Here is a 13,891-nt window from a genome sequence, read left to right on the forward strand (position 1 = left end):
AAAGTACTACAAGGCGCAAAAAACCGCAAGTCTGTAGCACACATAGTTTTATGGCAATATTTGAACGAAATTAACATTACCAGCATAGGGCGGCGCAGAGGCGAAATTGTCTCCCGCGTAACCTTAAGAGGAGCCATCTCTAAGTTTAAGACTTTCATCGGACGCGCAAAGGGGCAGCCACTACTACGCCGTCGGGTCGATGGCCCCTCCCCTTCTCAAGGAGGTTGGCGACGGGGGCGGCGCGGCGGCGGCGCAGCGTGGGTGTGAAAGGAGGGGCGGGAGGGCAACGGGAAGGGGGTGGGCGTACCTTCCGCGAGGGGGGCGGCGCGAGGCGGCGACGCAGAACGCAGAGTGACAGCGCCGGCATTTGTCAGTCTCGTGTCCTCTCCTTTTCCCGCGCAGCCCGGCCCGGGCTGCTGCGGCTGCGGGCGCTGCAGTGGTGATGGTGACCTCGGCACGCACACACACACATACACACACACACATGCACTCACGGCAGTGCGGCGGGAAGGGCTTTGAGTAACGGCGGCCCGTGACGTCCCCGAACACCGATCACCGCCAAATTAGCACCTCATTATGAGAAACAGATGTGCCGCGCAGACGAGTCGAGGCGCGACCGGACGAGCCGGGCGGGAAGGGAGGGGAGGGAGGAGGTGAGGTGAATGAACCGGTTAAATATGAATTTGTCAAACACACAACACACACGACTGCAGGACCGAGGTGAGAAACGTCGTATTCGGAAACTTGTGCCTCCTCGGTGACGTCGCAATCAGCAACATTCCAGCACCGTAGCACACGACCTGACTGCGTGACCCGAGAAATGGGTATGGCTCCAGTTCGCTATGAAGCAGTCGTTAAAAACCTTGTCGAAGTTGAAGAAGCGCCCCGCTCCCCTCTAAGCAACGCGCAGATAGCGTGCCTTTCGCGCTAACCTTTCCATACGATAAAATTGAGACGTTTCGACCACCTTATTCTTCACGGGGGAATGACCATCACAAGCCCCCACCCCACATTCTCAAACCAAAATGCATTCATGTACAAGTATTTTGATGGTTCGCCACGCGAGCATTCTTCCATTTCTTTTCCAGAGTGTATCCTCCTGCGGGCGCGGCGCGGCGTGTCGCGGCAGACAGCGTGTGACATGACTTATGCGCTGTCATGACAGTCGGCGTAAGGTTCTCACAGGAGGCGGGGGGAGGGAAGGGGGGGGGGATATAGAAGTAGACGGACTGGCTGGCCCCGAGGAGCGAGAAAGACGGGCGAAACGAAAGAATTTTTGCAGTTTTGTCACAAATTTTGGGGGGGTCGCGTTGTCGTACCTGCTACATGTTGTAACTCATGAGAGGAGGGGGAGATGCCGACGTGCGTTTGGGCGGACAACAGGGAGTGGATATCTGAATCTACAGTACTCACCGAGTCATAAGTCTGCATGGAGTTCCCCTCGCCTCGAGCACTGATAAACCTGGCCCACAAGACTCCCGACTCCGACTTCAGCTAGCTTTGGACAAGCCTAGTGCAAAATAGGTGTCTAGTGCCAGGACCAAGTAAGCGTGCAGGTAAGAGCTGACGGGTGATCTCTTCCAACGGGACTTTCTGGAACAAAATTTCATTGAGAAATTGAGTGTGGCTTTACTAATAACTGTTTCTTTGGGCAAACCAAGGGCAACAGTACAAATTTCTTTACCCCATTCAACTTTTCCCTTGAAAAAATTAAAATAAAATAACATGCTACATTGCGATTCTGTGGGTTGCTTGTGCTTTTCTGAATTTTTAAATCTGACCAGGGAATGCAGATGCAGGGATGCAGGCCTATGGCCTGGCTCCTCCAGCACCTCCCTTACGGGGAAGTCGCGGGGTATCGCCGAGAAGTGCGCTTCCGAGGGTGCAGCTCAGCTCCATCTGGCGGGCCGGGTGGGAACCCGCCTGCGAGCTCACTAGCATCGTTTCCGCTCTAGATAGCGCGCGGAAGTTTAAACACATTTGATACGGTACAACGCACGTAATTTCTAAAACGCTGTTGTAAATTTTTATTGTACGCATTTCATGACTTTATAAAGTCATCTACGTCAACTAAAAATTAAAGTAAAAATATGGTAGAAAGAAGATCTTGGATAGTTATACAGATCTGTTTTCAGAAACGGGCAGTGTCTTAGAGATCATTATAATTAAACTATTAATACAAAAAAAACAAACAGTATAAGGTAATATAAATCACCCAATGTTGTGGAGTAACTAGAAAACTAGTTGTATGGTAATCCTATATGCCATCTATCAAACATATAAATGTAAGAAATAGAATGTAACTAAACTTCAAAAACTTCAAAAAGAAAAATTAACAATGAAAATGTATAGAAACCCTGAATAGTATAAACAAACACATGGCTATCTAACACAAGTATAGATCATTAAAAATTTTAGAACACTTACAAAAGTCTCAAATGTAACAAAATGTAAAAGTACAATTTGGTAACAAAAAAGGAACAAAATCAACAGAGTAAAGAAGAATATAACAAAATTACAACAAATAACAACTCATAGGTTGTAGTCACCCTTTCAATAAATATATCACACAATACCTGCCAAATACTCAATAAACAAATATGTTTACAATATGCTGATCCAATTAAACTGATTTTAGCATCTTACCTACTACTCTTACTTTTCTGTCGAGTCAAAGAATGAGATGAAGTTGATGGACGGCCTCGGCCATTTGACCCTGAATACCCAGAATGCTGTTCCTTCCACTCTGCTTCAATACGTACATAAGTGCCACCTAAAAATAATCATTTGAATTAAGTTAGAATCCTGTCATATAAGTAAAATTGTAACATTTTGTTATAGTTAAAGGCATCTTTCTTTACCAGGTGGGGTGTAGTGCCCATTCCACATGCTGTGGTGATGAGAATGATGGTGATGGTGGTGGTGGTGACCATGGTGGTGATGGTGTCCATGGTGGTGGTGGTGGTTGGATCTGTGCTGGCCACCAGCAGCTGTGCCAGTTCCTTGCACACCACTGGTACGCCTTGTTAGCAAAGCTGCCATGTGCCGCACAGCCCTCTCTTCATATTCCCTTTGATTATCTTGATTATTTCTAGTTGATAACTTTGAAATCCACTGAGGACCTGTGTCTACTGGCCTGCTTGCCGTTGCTCTAGTGCGTCTATTTCCTGCCTTTCTCCTCCTCTGTCTTACAGGACGGAATCGTGTGTGGCAAGATTCCTCAGAATTTTCCTCTGACACTTCCTCACTTTCAGAGCTAGAAATTTCTGAACTGGTGTCATGTTCCAAAGAGCTCCCAATACCTGTGCTACCAGAGACTGCACCATTTGTAGCTGCAGGGGAAGCTTCAACAGTAGACATTTGCTTTTTCACATTAGGAGTTTTAGCAGGTGGTCCACTGCTGCTTGTGTCAGTAGAAACAGGACCTAAAAAAAAAACAGAGTAAACATGTGTTTAAAAAACTATGGGGAATATCTAAGAGCTAGATAAATGTTGCATATACTGACTGGTTGCACGAGTAAGTCTTTGTTGATAGCTGTCCCAGACTCTGCCCAATAGCCCGTGCTTAGTTCTTGCTGGAGCCAACTCCAAGCCATCCCACCAATGAATGTCACGATCTTTACTTCTGTTTTGGCCTCCAGGACCCATGCTATTACCCTCATCTGGATCTAAAAAACAAAAACTCAATTACATTGTGTTTCAAAAAATCATAATACACTAGCAGTTGTGCACTAATGCACACATAATACCTCTTGAACTCGTTGCAACTAATCTGCTTAATCTGTCTGACAATGATATAGGTGGTGGATCAAATGTTAAAATATTGCTATGTGCTTGAAATATTCTCTCTATTTCAGTGTCTACAACTGTTTGTAGCAGAGGTTGGTGGGAGCGGAAATTACAACCCTGCAACAAAAGATATTGAACAAATTACCAGTAGAATTTGAAAAATCCTCGGCAATAATCACAATTGCAATAGAAATTACATACCGTTGAACTTCTCACCACCTCAAAACGATATACACGCTCTCCACAACATGGATATCGACCAATTGGATAGGACAGAGTTCTCTGGTTCTCCATTGAAAAAAATTGGGGTGGATCCACATGATGTAAACACCAGTTTCTCTGGTAAATTGGATAATGGGAATGACAAAGAGAGCAAAATTGGAAATGACAATCACCCCACAATCTCCAGTAAACTCTTCTCCAGGATTTAAGTTCAGTCCTAAGAGTTTTAATGTAGTCACTGAGATTCCAATTGGGTTCCCTTTAAAAAAGAAAGGGGAATTAAATAAATATACTTGGCACTGGAAGTATTGGATATAAAATTCCAGACATTAAAAGTTCAGGCTTACCTTGAGTGATTACCATGCAAAACACCATTTCTATCAAGTCTTGAACTTCCTGGTTTACAAGCAATTCGTCCACCAAGCTGTCGAAGAATGAGTTTTCCACAACGGCTGCATTTAAACAAAGCAGCTAAACTAGCATAGTGACCTCTTCTTGCATCTGGTTTTGGTTCAGCTAATATGCTGATGAGTTTGCAAAATATTCTTGACTGGACTCTATCTTTCTTGTCTCGAAGCTGTTCTACATCACTATTACTGTACAAATTTGCTAACCTGAAATAGATAGATAATTGCTTCAATTGACCAGAATTTTAACAAACTTATCTGATAAAACATTAACAGTACAGAACACTTACTTTGTTAAAATACTGTCATTAAGACATGCCAAGTTAGTGGATGTCCTCAAAATACTGTTCATATTTTTGTGACAATAGCGTAAACAGTCCTGCATCAAAGGCTCCATTTGGAGGAAAGCGGCAGAGACAAGAATAGGAACTACGTTACTTGCATCTGAAATACCGGTACAATTATTAAAATTTTGATATTTTAAGTTTTTGTTTTTAAAAAATGCTGAGGAAGAAAGGACTGCAACTACAATAAAGATTTGACCTAACAAACCTAAAGTGGGAGGACTTTCATGAGGATTTAAATCTTTTTTGACCCATCTCATGAGCCAATCAAAAATGTTGAGATCACAGTGAACTGATATATCCATGTCCTCTAACTTCTGACCTGCAGAGAGAAAAATTACAATTAATTACTACATGTGCAGTGAAGTTTTATTAATCGTAAAGGAGGTATAGATAATTTACCTGTAGTAACTTCAGCAAAATAGCCCATTTTTGACACAAGTAGTTTTTGAGGGCAACGGAAATCTTTCTTTAAGTTTTTAACTTCATCACAAACATGAATTTCAACTTCCAAACTTGAAAGAAACAAGTCAAGAAAAGTTAGAAAAATGATCATAGGAACAGTCATTATAGTAATCTGAAGTATTTAAATACTTACTCAGGTTTTGAACCATCTACAGAGGGAGTTGTTGTCAAAGTGCGTGTCCTTAATTTTTCACCATGCTCGTTTGCTTGACCATCTTGAGGAGACAAACCTTTTCTATTTTCAATGCTTGATGAGGAACTTTTACTAATAATTGTTGGAATTGTCGACATATTAGATGAAACTAAAGGTTTTGGCACCAAGTATGGCAGCACTGAATCCAAAATCCCTTCTTCAAGTACATCATTTAATTTTTTCTTTATAAGAGTATCCACTGTGACAGGCTGAGGTGGTGGCTGAGGGGAAACCGGCAACACAATTTGATTACTCTCAACAATTGGAGTCTTTAACAAAAAGTCATTTTCCAATGCGACTGATCCAGTAGACAATCTTCTTTCTAATGGCATTGATATCTTGGGTCCAACACTTTCATCAACATTTCTCAAACAGTCAATAGAGATGCTTTGCATTCTTTGAAACATCATGAAATTCTTTCTCTTGTCATTGCTGATGACGGTTTTATTCAAGCCTATGACATCATCAGTCACATTATCTAAACAACCATTAGAATCTGGGCTTGGTTGGGCAGCTGCATTTGTTGTGCTTTGTTCCTCCAATTCTAAAAGATGAGTAATGAGAGGGTTTTTCGTAAGTTGATTCCAATCTACGCCTGCCTTATTACTGACATCATTTGGTGTACCCTCAATAGCCTCAGCAATCTGGTAAAAAATCAATTCAGGAATGAGAAAAATTGCAATGACATTTACCAAAAACATGAGTTGTTTTTAACTTACCTGATAAGCAGTGCAGAGGAAATCAAGAAAATCTTTCAGAGAAATTTCAGCACATGGATCGGAATTCATGTCTGCATTAACAGGACCACACATGGTGGCTGTCTTCTGGGAGGTAACTCGTGGCTCCAAAGCCATCACCTCTCCTTCAGAAAATCAGCAGATTCCTAGACATTTGAAACGTGTTGTTACATGGGCATTTATTTAAAAGACATGTGGATTCAAAGATCTAGCTAAGACCATATTTTCTGCGCAATAACAAAAATTAATATTTGGAAGGGAGACGATAGCGACAAATACTTGATCTTCTCAATTTACTATTTAAAGTCAATGAAACATGAGAGTAGTACCACACAATCACAAGTTTTACAGTAATTTATTTACGAAAAAGGTTAAACTAACTGTAACTTACAGTGTCATCGGCTCTGTGTACACTTCATAGTGAAAGAAAAATAGAAAAAGACACACAAAACACAACGAAAACAAACATTTTTACACATTTCTATGTTTTCAAGATTCTCCGTACACATGTTACGACTTGCAAACAAGTTCGTATCCATCATTTGTACCAACTCCTGAACTGAAAAAGTATGGCTTTTTGTCAGTCTACATGCACTCTTATTCTCCTTCAAATCATAAAATTCTGTCGTTATTATAGTAACACCTTCAAACTCATCTTAATTACTCCGAATCATGCAAATTTAAAAATATGGTTCAAATACTTGGGTTGGCGGCTCTGACACCTTGTGGTCGCCGCACAACGGAACGGAACGGAACGGAGCGGGTGTTTGTTGATGACTGAACACATACTTTAAACCGACATCAGCTGATTTCTTTCTTGTCCTTTCAAAATCAACTTCTAATTTTAATTTTTACCAATGTGTGACTTTGTATTATCCCAGCTTGTGTAATGTCAACTTTCACAGAAGAGAGTCTTTTCAACACATCTGTTGTGCTTATGAACTCCCTTTTGTCAAGCGTTTCTAACACAGTACTCTACGCAATTGGCTTAACCTCAAACGTCACCGAAGGGTGCTCTGATCTTTCGGCTCTACCCCTGTTGAACTGGCAAGCGTTGTTTTCGTACGACGACTTTCAAGTTGTTCTGCTGAAAGTCTTCCTGTTTATTCTTGCCTTCAATCTTGTGTCCATTTGTATTGCTTGGAAGGTGTATGGGAAAAATATATACGAAACTTTTATGAAACCAGGTAAAAAGTGTTTTTCAGTCTTGAGTATTTGCAAGGGAACTTAAAGTTTAACTGTCAACATTACGTTTTTTGTAATTATTATTTTTTTTTTTTTTTTGCAGTTACTCCAAAAATAATTGAGGACTTGAAAAAGAGTGTCTCTCGTCTAAACTTACCGAAGGAACACTCCCCAAGAGTTTGAGTGCAGCTGCAAGTTTAAATAGTCTTTGATTTTAAACTGGTAGAAAAAACTCAAACTCAAAATGGCAGATAAAATTAAGAATTTCTTTAAAAAGAAGAAAGTGGAAGCTAAATTTAAGATGGCTGGTCCTGGACGCAAGCTAACAGATGACTCATCTTCAAGATCATTGCCTGTGGCTAATTCTGCTCCAAGTGCCCCTCGTGGTCCAATGTCTGATGAAGCCCGTCAGGCAGCTGCTGCTGCAATGGCAAGGCTTAATGTAGGGAAGCGCCCTGACCAAGCAGCCTTTCAAACGTTAGTGTTTTAATTCAGACATGCTGCATCAGATAATTTTTTAGAGGGTTACCATATTGCACAGTTTTATTGAAACTGTTGAATTTTATGTCATAGATCATTAGCAGCAATACAATCTCAGGTCCGTCGAGAAATGGAGGCTGAGAAGAAAGCAGCACTGACCCCTGAGTCCTCCCAGCAATCAATTAAGTCACAAACTCCAGTTGAGTTAGAAGCGAGTCCACTTTTGGCTGTTCAAGGAGTATACTTCCGCTGTCCCTTGATAAGTAAGCTATTACTGATTTTCTTTGTGCTAGTGAGATCCAACTAAATGAAGAATCTAGCTATACTCACTTCCTTTTCTTAGGCGACGAAGTTCTTTCCAAAGATGATTGGCAAGCAAAGATTCGAGAATTTTTGTTTGAAAATCTTGAGTCAGAAAAGGGTCTTACCGCTTGCCTTATTATTCACTCTTGCAACAAAGGAAGAGAAAAGGTGAGGATGAACTCAATAGCACTGATTTGAGCGTTTCTAAAATTACAGTGTTTAAGTAACTCTAAAATTGTCAATAGGTCAGCAACTGTGTACAAACGCTTCAAAAATACATGGATAATATTATTCAAAATCCTGATGAAGAAAAGTATCGACGTATTAAGTTAAATAACAGAGTTTTCCAAGAAAAGGTAGCACCTTTGGAAGGTACCACTGAATTCCTTGAGGCTGCTGGGTTTGAGAAACAGACACTACCTGTAAACGATACAGAGGAAACATTTTATGTTTTTTATGAGGCAACACCAGAGACCTTAGAAAACTTGCAGGTTTGTGTTTCATAGTGAAATTTACAAACTTACATACCTGTTGTTCTTAAAACAATTTGTAAACCTTGTAAAAATGTGCAGATGCTTTATGATGCTTTGGGAAGTGCTGAACCTGTACAATTAGAGCTTGATCGCAATCTACAAGTGCTCTATCCCTCACAAGCATCCAAACGTGTTGAACTGCCCCCTGTTTTCTTCAATATAAGCGCTGAGGAATTGAAGAGAGAGCAACAGATTAGGTAATTAAAATTTGTTGTGTGAATTAAAACTGTAGTTTGAAAAAGCATCTCACTTTTGTTAAATGCGTCTTTCAATAGGTCAGAAGGTATTGAGCGTAGTATGATGTTGAGAACCAAAGCTATGAGAGAGAAAGAAGAACTGAGAGAAATGAGAAAATATCGGTTTGCTCTGATAAGAGTTCGATTCCCTGATGGTATATTGCTTCAGGTGAGTTGTAGCATTACTAAAAAGGAACGGATATAGAAATTTAGTGCTTAAGATTGCACACTCTAAATTGGTTTATTTTTCTCAGGGTACATTTGGAGTGCATGAAAAAGTTGAAAATATTGTAAGTTTTGTCCGTGAGAATATAGAAGATGAAAATTTGAATTTCTGGCTTACAACACCTACTGGCCACAAGCTAACTACTGAGGATGAGCAGAGTTCTTTAGTTGATCTTCGGCTAGTTCCTGCAACTATTCTTATCTTCTCAGCTGATTCTGAAGGCCCTTCGGACAGAAACAAAATGTACTTGAAGGGAGAAGTTATGGTACTTGTGCAACCAGTCAGTTGACTTGTCTTCTTTTTATTTTTCAGTCCCAGTGCCTGTTGTCTTATGTATTTATTATACTGAAATGTATTTTAAATGATTTGTTATGGGTCAGTCAAGATATGTTGCATCTAGTTTTCAGGGTATAACTTATTGTTTTTGAAAAATCTAGCTATTTAGCAAAGCAGTTACTACTGTTGTCGACTTTGTCTTATCATCAAATTTGTGATATTTTTGTTTGTTTGTAATAGTCCACAATTAATTTTTGTTTTAAAAGTCTGATACAATTGATGTGAGGTTTCCAGAAGAACGTTAATTTTTGTGTCAATTTTAAGAGCATAATCTTCATTTTTGCATTTACAAACCTTCATCAAATTTTCTAATGCACACTTGAAAATAATAATATATGGGATTAGGGAAGTCTCAGTGCCAATCCTCAGCATTTTTTGGTCATCTGTCTGTATTGTGTTACATGCACATGTTCAATGGGAACTGCTCTGATTTGTTTTAAACTTTTTAATTCTACTCTTGTGTATCCTTGGTAGACAACTTTTTTATCAAGGAAAATAAAAGTAATAATTTGAGTAGCACATTAATTTTGCTTCATTCCTTTATTATCAACTACTTAGTCTTTGGCCATTTGCCTCCTAAAAGTAATGTCCTTTCTTAGATTTTTGCTATAATTTCATCATATTTTGCTTGCATGTAGCAGCTAATGAACTGAAGAAATCAACTATTAAGTACTTGTACACGCTTAGGCTAGATTGGTTTTGAAAATAAATAAATATTTGACGACAACTTGCGCGATGACTGTTCTATGCGATGCCCCTCCTCCCCTGGCCGCCGCCGCCGATCAGGCTGTTGATGTTGACGCTCGGCTGGTCTCCATCCTCCGTCGTCACGGGACCCAGTCATTACCATACGATGAGCGCGAGGATCGGCTCGGCAATTTCTTCTTCCGTCGGCCTGGCCTGGGCGGCACGGCAGGTGTGACCTCACGATCTCATCTAAACTGTTAAAAAAATATCGTTCCGGTATGTGATATCGTCCATCGTTTGAACACAAAACAAAATCACTGTACTTTGAAGACAGCTCTTATGTGTGCGTGTGGGGGGGAGGGCGTAGGGGCTAGAATGCTGACGTTTTAAGCTGTTGTTGGTGTAGTCCGGGAAGATAGGCAACCCAACTGACGCTCCTGTGTCATCTTGGTCATCTTGCGCCAGTGCCTCCCCGCGCTGCCTCGACTTGGCTGGACTCGGAACACTCATCATCACTCACTTTCATGAATAAAAAAACAAAATTCTCTGGGTTTTATAAAACATTTTATTTCGGAGTGTAGGGTGGATGAACAAAGACATGGGGGTCAAATAGGACGGTTCAGTCAAGCACTTCGCAGCGAGACGGTTGAATCGAGTTGTTCAGTCAAGTTGCGTGGAGTTGGCTGGAGGTGGGCTTCTGCTGCGGGAGGGTGCTTGGCGCATCCAGTCCATGATGCCCCGCTATCTCTAGCGCCCCATGCCGCCCATGCCGTACATGCCGTTCATGCCGCCGTAGCCGCCTCCCTGCATACCAGGTCGACCCATACCCATACCCTGGCCCATGCCGTTGTATCCTCCCATACCCTGTCGACCCATGCCCTGGCCTCCATAGCCGCCCTGGCCGCCCATGCCTCGGCCCATGCCACCCATATTACCACCCATGCCCCACTGGGCGTAGGCGACCGCCAAGAAGCAGGCCAAAACGGCGCACACGATCTGCAACAGGAATAAAGACACGGGGTGTGAACAGAATGCCGAAGTCACACGAGAAGGCATCGCACGGCTCACTGGTGGTGACGCGAGGGAGGGGAACGTTACGCGCCGAGCGTTCCAACGTGCCAACGTTTCACCGCCCGAGCCCCTCGGTAGCGGCAGCAGCAGGCCTGAGGGCTCTCGGGGCGGGCCGCCGGCTCAGCACAGCTGCTTGACGGGTCGGCCTACCCAGAGCGTTGCAGGCGCTTCAGTAGCGTGTGATGGCGAAATCAGAAAACTTTTGCGTGCGGGGGTGCAGACTAACTGTCCTCGCCTCGCGGGGAACGTTCATTGCGGGGGCACTTTTAGGGTTCCTGCGGGACGCGGGACATCTGACGCCCAAATTTAGCCGAACGAAAGTAATTTGGGCCCTTCAACCGTGGGCGTCTGCCAGGTCTACCAGCAGCGGCGAAGCCGAAGCTTGCAGCTTGCATGGGGGCTCCCCTCTAGCAGGTGTTACACAACCTGGCTTGACTCGATAGGCTTCCCTTTTCACACCCCGCACTCACAAGACACTGGCAACGGCACATAATTTAATTATAGGAGAGGGTACTGACTGGTATTACCACAAGCCCAAGTCCGTTTTCTGCGAACATCGTCTGTCTTTCCTATGTTTTCACAGACAATTTCCGAAAACAAAACCGAGTGACGCAGTTTTGCATCGTTTTGGAATCTGTTTCGAAAAAGTTGCTGTAGCACTTTACACTGCGCCAAGTCTACGCCCTGTCACCCAGTTTATAATTGGTCGAGAGACGACTGCTCGCATTTCGGTGACTTTCGGCCCTCATATCCAGGAGGGGGAACTAGGCGGTCTGCACGATCATGTGTGTGGTACTCACCAGGACTCGAGACATGTTGCTGTGATGAGTGATTTGCTTCGCTCTGTGTCGACCTGGACCAGAGCCGTCTCTTTTATACGATCAGTAGACGGCCGCTTCCGTCGTGCGGCTTCCTCGCCTCGCCCCGCCCGGCCCCGCGGCGGGCGGCACGCCTCCAAGCACGCCCGGAGGGCCCCGCCGGATCTCCGCGGGCTCCCAGAGGGGGGATCCCGATCCCGCCCGCGCCTCCGCCGTGGCCGCCGAGGATTTGGGGACGCTGGAAGCGGGAGCGGGGAGCGGGGGGCTGGAGGGAGAGGCACAATAATCGTCCAAACTATTCACGAGCAAAACATGGTAGCGTCACGTCACCATGGAGCGCCGGCTCCTTTGTGTGATTTCAAGGGGTAAGTGTTCTCGGTGTTGGCCCTCGTGAGCCGCCTGGAAGGGTTGGCAATTTCGATACAAAACCCCTGTATATAGGTGGCCCAAGGACCCACTGCCCCCAACCCCACCCCCACCCCCTGCCAGCCGGACCTTGGGGCTGGAGACCCCGATGTGTGGTCAGTGCGGAAAGGGGATGGGGGGGGGGGCAGGTATCGGATGTATGGACACTTGGCCACAAACACGTCTGGCTGTCACTTAGAGAAAAGTAGGAACGAGGAGATCAAGACGTGATAAGTCGGCGCAATTAGCAACAGATTTGATCGCTCCGCCTTTCCGAGTTCGCACGATCGAACCGAAGAATGGCGTGTCTTCTTTTACAGAGCTCAGAATTACGTAAGACGATCCTGCTCCTTTTCGAAGCCGTGTTTGTTTACCCAGGAAAGCCTAATTTTCCTGGGCCCCTTCCCCATACTTCGGTAATAGATTTGGGAAATCCAGGAGGTTCGTTGCCGAAAATTAAGGTTGAGTCGTAGTCGTAGGGGCTACACATTAGGCTCAAAATATTCCTCTTGTTTGCTCTCTGGAAAGCAAATGTTGCCTTGCCTGTAGATTTACGTCAAGCAATTGCGATAAATTCTGAGGGACGACTGGACATGCCATGCCTTGCCGCTTGCCCTATGTTAGCGGATGATTTTGGCAGATAGACTGTTTACAAAACACATTCGATTTGGGGCGCACGCTTTATTCCTTCATTTTTTCGTAACACACCGAGCAAGGGGTCAGTCAGCCCAGCCCTTTTTGCAATGTGAAGGTCGAGTTGATTGTCCCCCCCCCCCCCAAATCCCTCCCTTGCGCCTCTCTCCAACACTCCACTCATCATCGTCACCATCATCTAGATCATTGTTTTCTTCTCCCACTCTCGGCTCGCACAGTGCACTCACATAATCAAGACGTGTACACACAAGTACAGACTGTGCCTGCCATTCATGAATACACGCCAGTACGTCGCACATCATAGACGCGCTTTGTTCAGGTTTTGGTGGTACAAAGTGCCCCCGCCCCCGCCGCCTGCACACCGCCGTCGTCTTTCACGCTGCCGAGGTGTACCGGGAGTCTGCTGATTGTGTTCCTGCCCTGCCCGACCCAGTGCCCCGCCGTGCCCCGCCGTGGCCGCCAAACGCGCTGCTCCCGCGGCCTGTGGGATAAGTGGTGCGGCCGCCGGGGCACGGCACGGCACGGCCCACCGGCGCGCTGGTCCTGGTCCAGAGGCGGCGGCGGGGCACGCGCACTCGATGCTCCTCCCGCGGATTTCGCGGACGCGGGCCACGCGGGCGGGCAAGTGCCTCCCGCCGCTGCCCAGCAGCCCATGAGGGGCAACCCTGGGGCAGCCCCGACGAGACGCGAGATTAGCGCTCGCGGCAGCTTGGCAGAGGAGTCGTGCCGTCGTGGCGTTCTGCCATGCCATCGTGTGGGCCTACCTAGCGTCTAGCGACTAGCGACCGCCCCGCCCCGCC

The 13,891-nt window shown here is 44.8% G+C and overlaps 4 protein-coding genes across 6 annotated transcripts in view; 2 read left to right on the top strand and 2 right to left on the bottom strand.

Moving 5' to 3' along the window:
* Nucleotides 1-6,698, bottom strand: part of LOC113213322 (uncharacterized) — a 23,264-nt gene extending 16,566 nt beyond the window's left edge. The window contains exons 1-13 of one of the 3 annotated variants that reach the window (XM_052266381.1): nucleotides 6,549-6,698; nucleotides 6,140-6,303; nucleotides 5,361-6,064; nucleotides 5,165-5,277; nucleotides 4,971-5,084; nucleotides 4,709-4,862; nucleotides 4,359-4,625; nucleotides 3,991-4,270; nucleotides 3,750-3,906; nucleotides 3,507-3,668; nucleotides 2,862-3,425; nucleotides 2,660-2,773; nucleotides 1,414-1,593 (exon numbers count right to left, since the gene is read on the bottom strand). In XM_052266381.1, the coding sequence (XP_052122341.1) occupies nucleotides 1,529-1,593; nucleotides 2,660-2,773; nucleotides 2,862-3,425; nucleotides 3,507-3,668; nucleotides 3,750-3,906; nucleotides 3,991-4,270; nucleotides 4,359-4,625; nucleotides 4,709-4,862; nucleotides 4,971-5,084; nucleotides 5,165-5,277; nucleotides 5,361-6,064; nucleotides 6,140-6,274 (2,829 nt within the window). In that variant the 5' untranslated portion in view covers nucleotides 6,275-6,303; nucleotides 6,549-6,698 and the 3' untranslated portion in view covers nucleotides 1,414-1,528. Of the gene's footprint in view, nucleotides 1-1,413; nucleotides 1,594-2,003; nucleotides 2,774-2,861; nucleotides 3,426-3,506; nucleotides 3,669-3,749; nucleotides 3,907-3,990; nucleotides 4,271-4,358; nucleotides 4,626-4,708; nucleotides 4,863-4,970; nucleotides 5,085-5,164; nucleotides 5,278-5,360; nucleotides 6,065-6,139; nucleotides 6,304-6,548 lie in introns of those variants that run through there. The other 2 variants (XM_026432346.2, XM_052266382.1) reach the window with 2 other exon arrangements.
* Nucleotides 6,699-6,882: 184 nt separating this feature from the next.
* LOC113213585 (uncharacterized) lies at nucleotides 6,883-7,594 on the top strand. Its single transcript, XM_026432698.2, has 2 exons — nucleotides 6,883-7,344; nucleotides 7,446-7,594. The coding sequence occupies exons 1-2, from the start codon at nucleotides 7,047-7,049 to the stop codon at nucleotides 7,523-7,525; spliced, it is 378 nt and encodes a 125-aa protein (XP_026288483.1). The 5' UTR covers nucleotides 6,883-7,046; the 3' UTR covers nucleotides 7,526-7,594.
* Nucleotides 7,587-10,187, top strand: LOC113213579 (UBX domain-containing protein 6). The gene is made up of 7 exons (XM_026432687.2): nucleotides 7,587-7,819; nucleotides 7,916-8,085; nucleotides 8,166-8,293; nucleotides 8,371-8,616; nucleotides 8,698-8,855; nucleotides 8,934-9,063; nucleotides 9,149-10,187. The coding sequence occupies exons 1-7, from the start codon at nucleotides 7,587-7,589 to the stop codon at nucleotides 9,407-9,409; spliced, it is 1,326 nt and encodes a 441-aa protein (XP_026288472.1). The 3' UTR covers nucleotides 9,410-10,187.
* A 498-nt stretch (nucleotides 10,188-10,685) lies between these two features.
* Nucleotides 10,686-12,171, bottom strand: LOC113213246 (uncharacterized). The gene is made up of 2 exons (XM_026432254.2): nucleotides 12,015-12,171; nucleotides 10,686-11,139 (listed from the first exon to the last, which is right to left on the bottom strand). The coding sequence occupies exons 1-2, from the start codon at nucleotides 12,027-12,029 to the stop codon at nucleotides 10,891-10,893; spliced, it is 264 nt and encodes an 87-aa protein (XP_026288039.1). The 5' UTR covers nucleotides 12,030-12,171; the 3' UTR covers nucleotides 10,686-10,890.
* Between the last annotated feature and the right edge of the window lie 1,720 nt (nucleotides 12,172-13,891).

Source organism: Frankliniella occidentalis, unplaced genomic scaffold (genome assembly GCF_000697945.3).
Source record: "Frankliniella occidentalis isolate FOCC.00 unplaced genomic scaffold, Focc_3.1 Scaffold38, whole genome shotgun sequence".
Taxonomy (NCBI): Eukaryota; Metazoa; Arthropoda; class Insecta; order Thysanoptera; family Thripidae; genus Frankliniella; species Frankliniella occidentalis.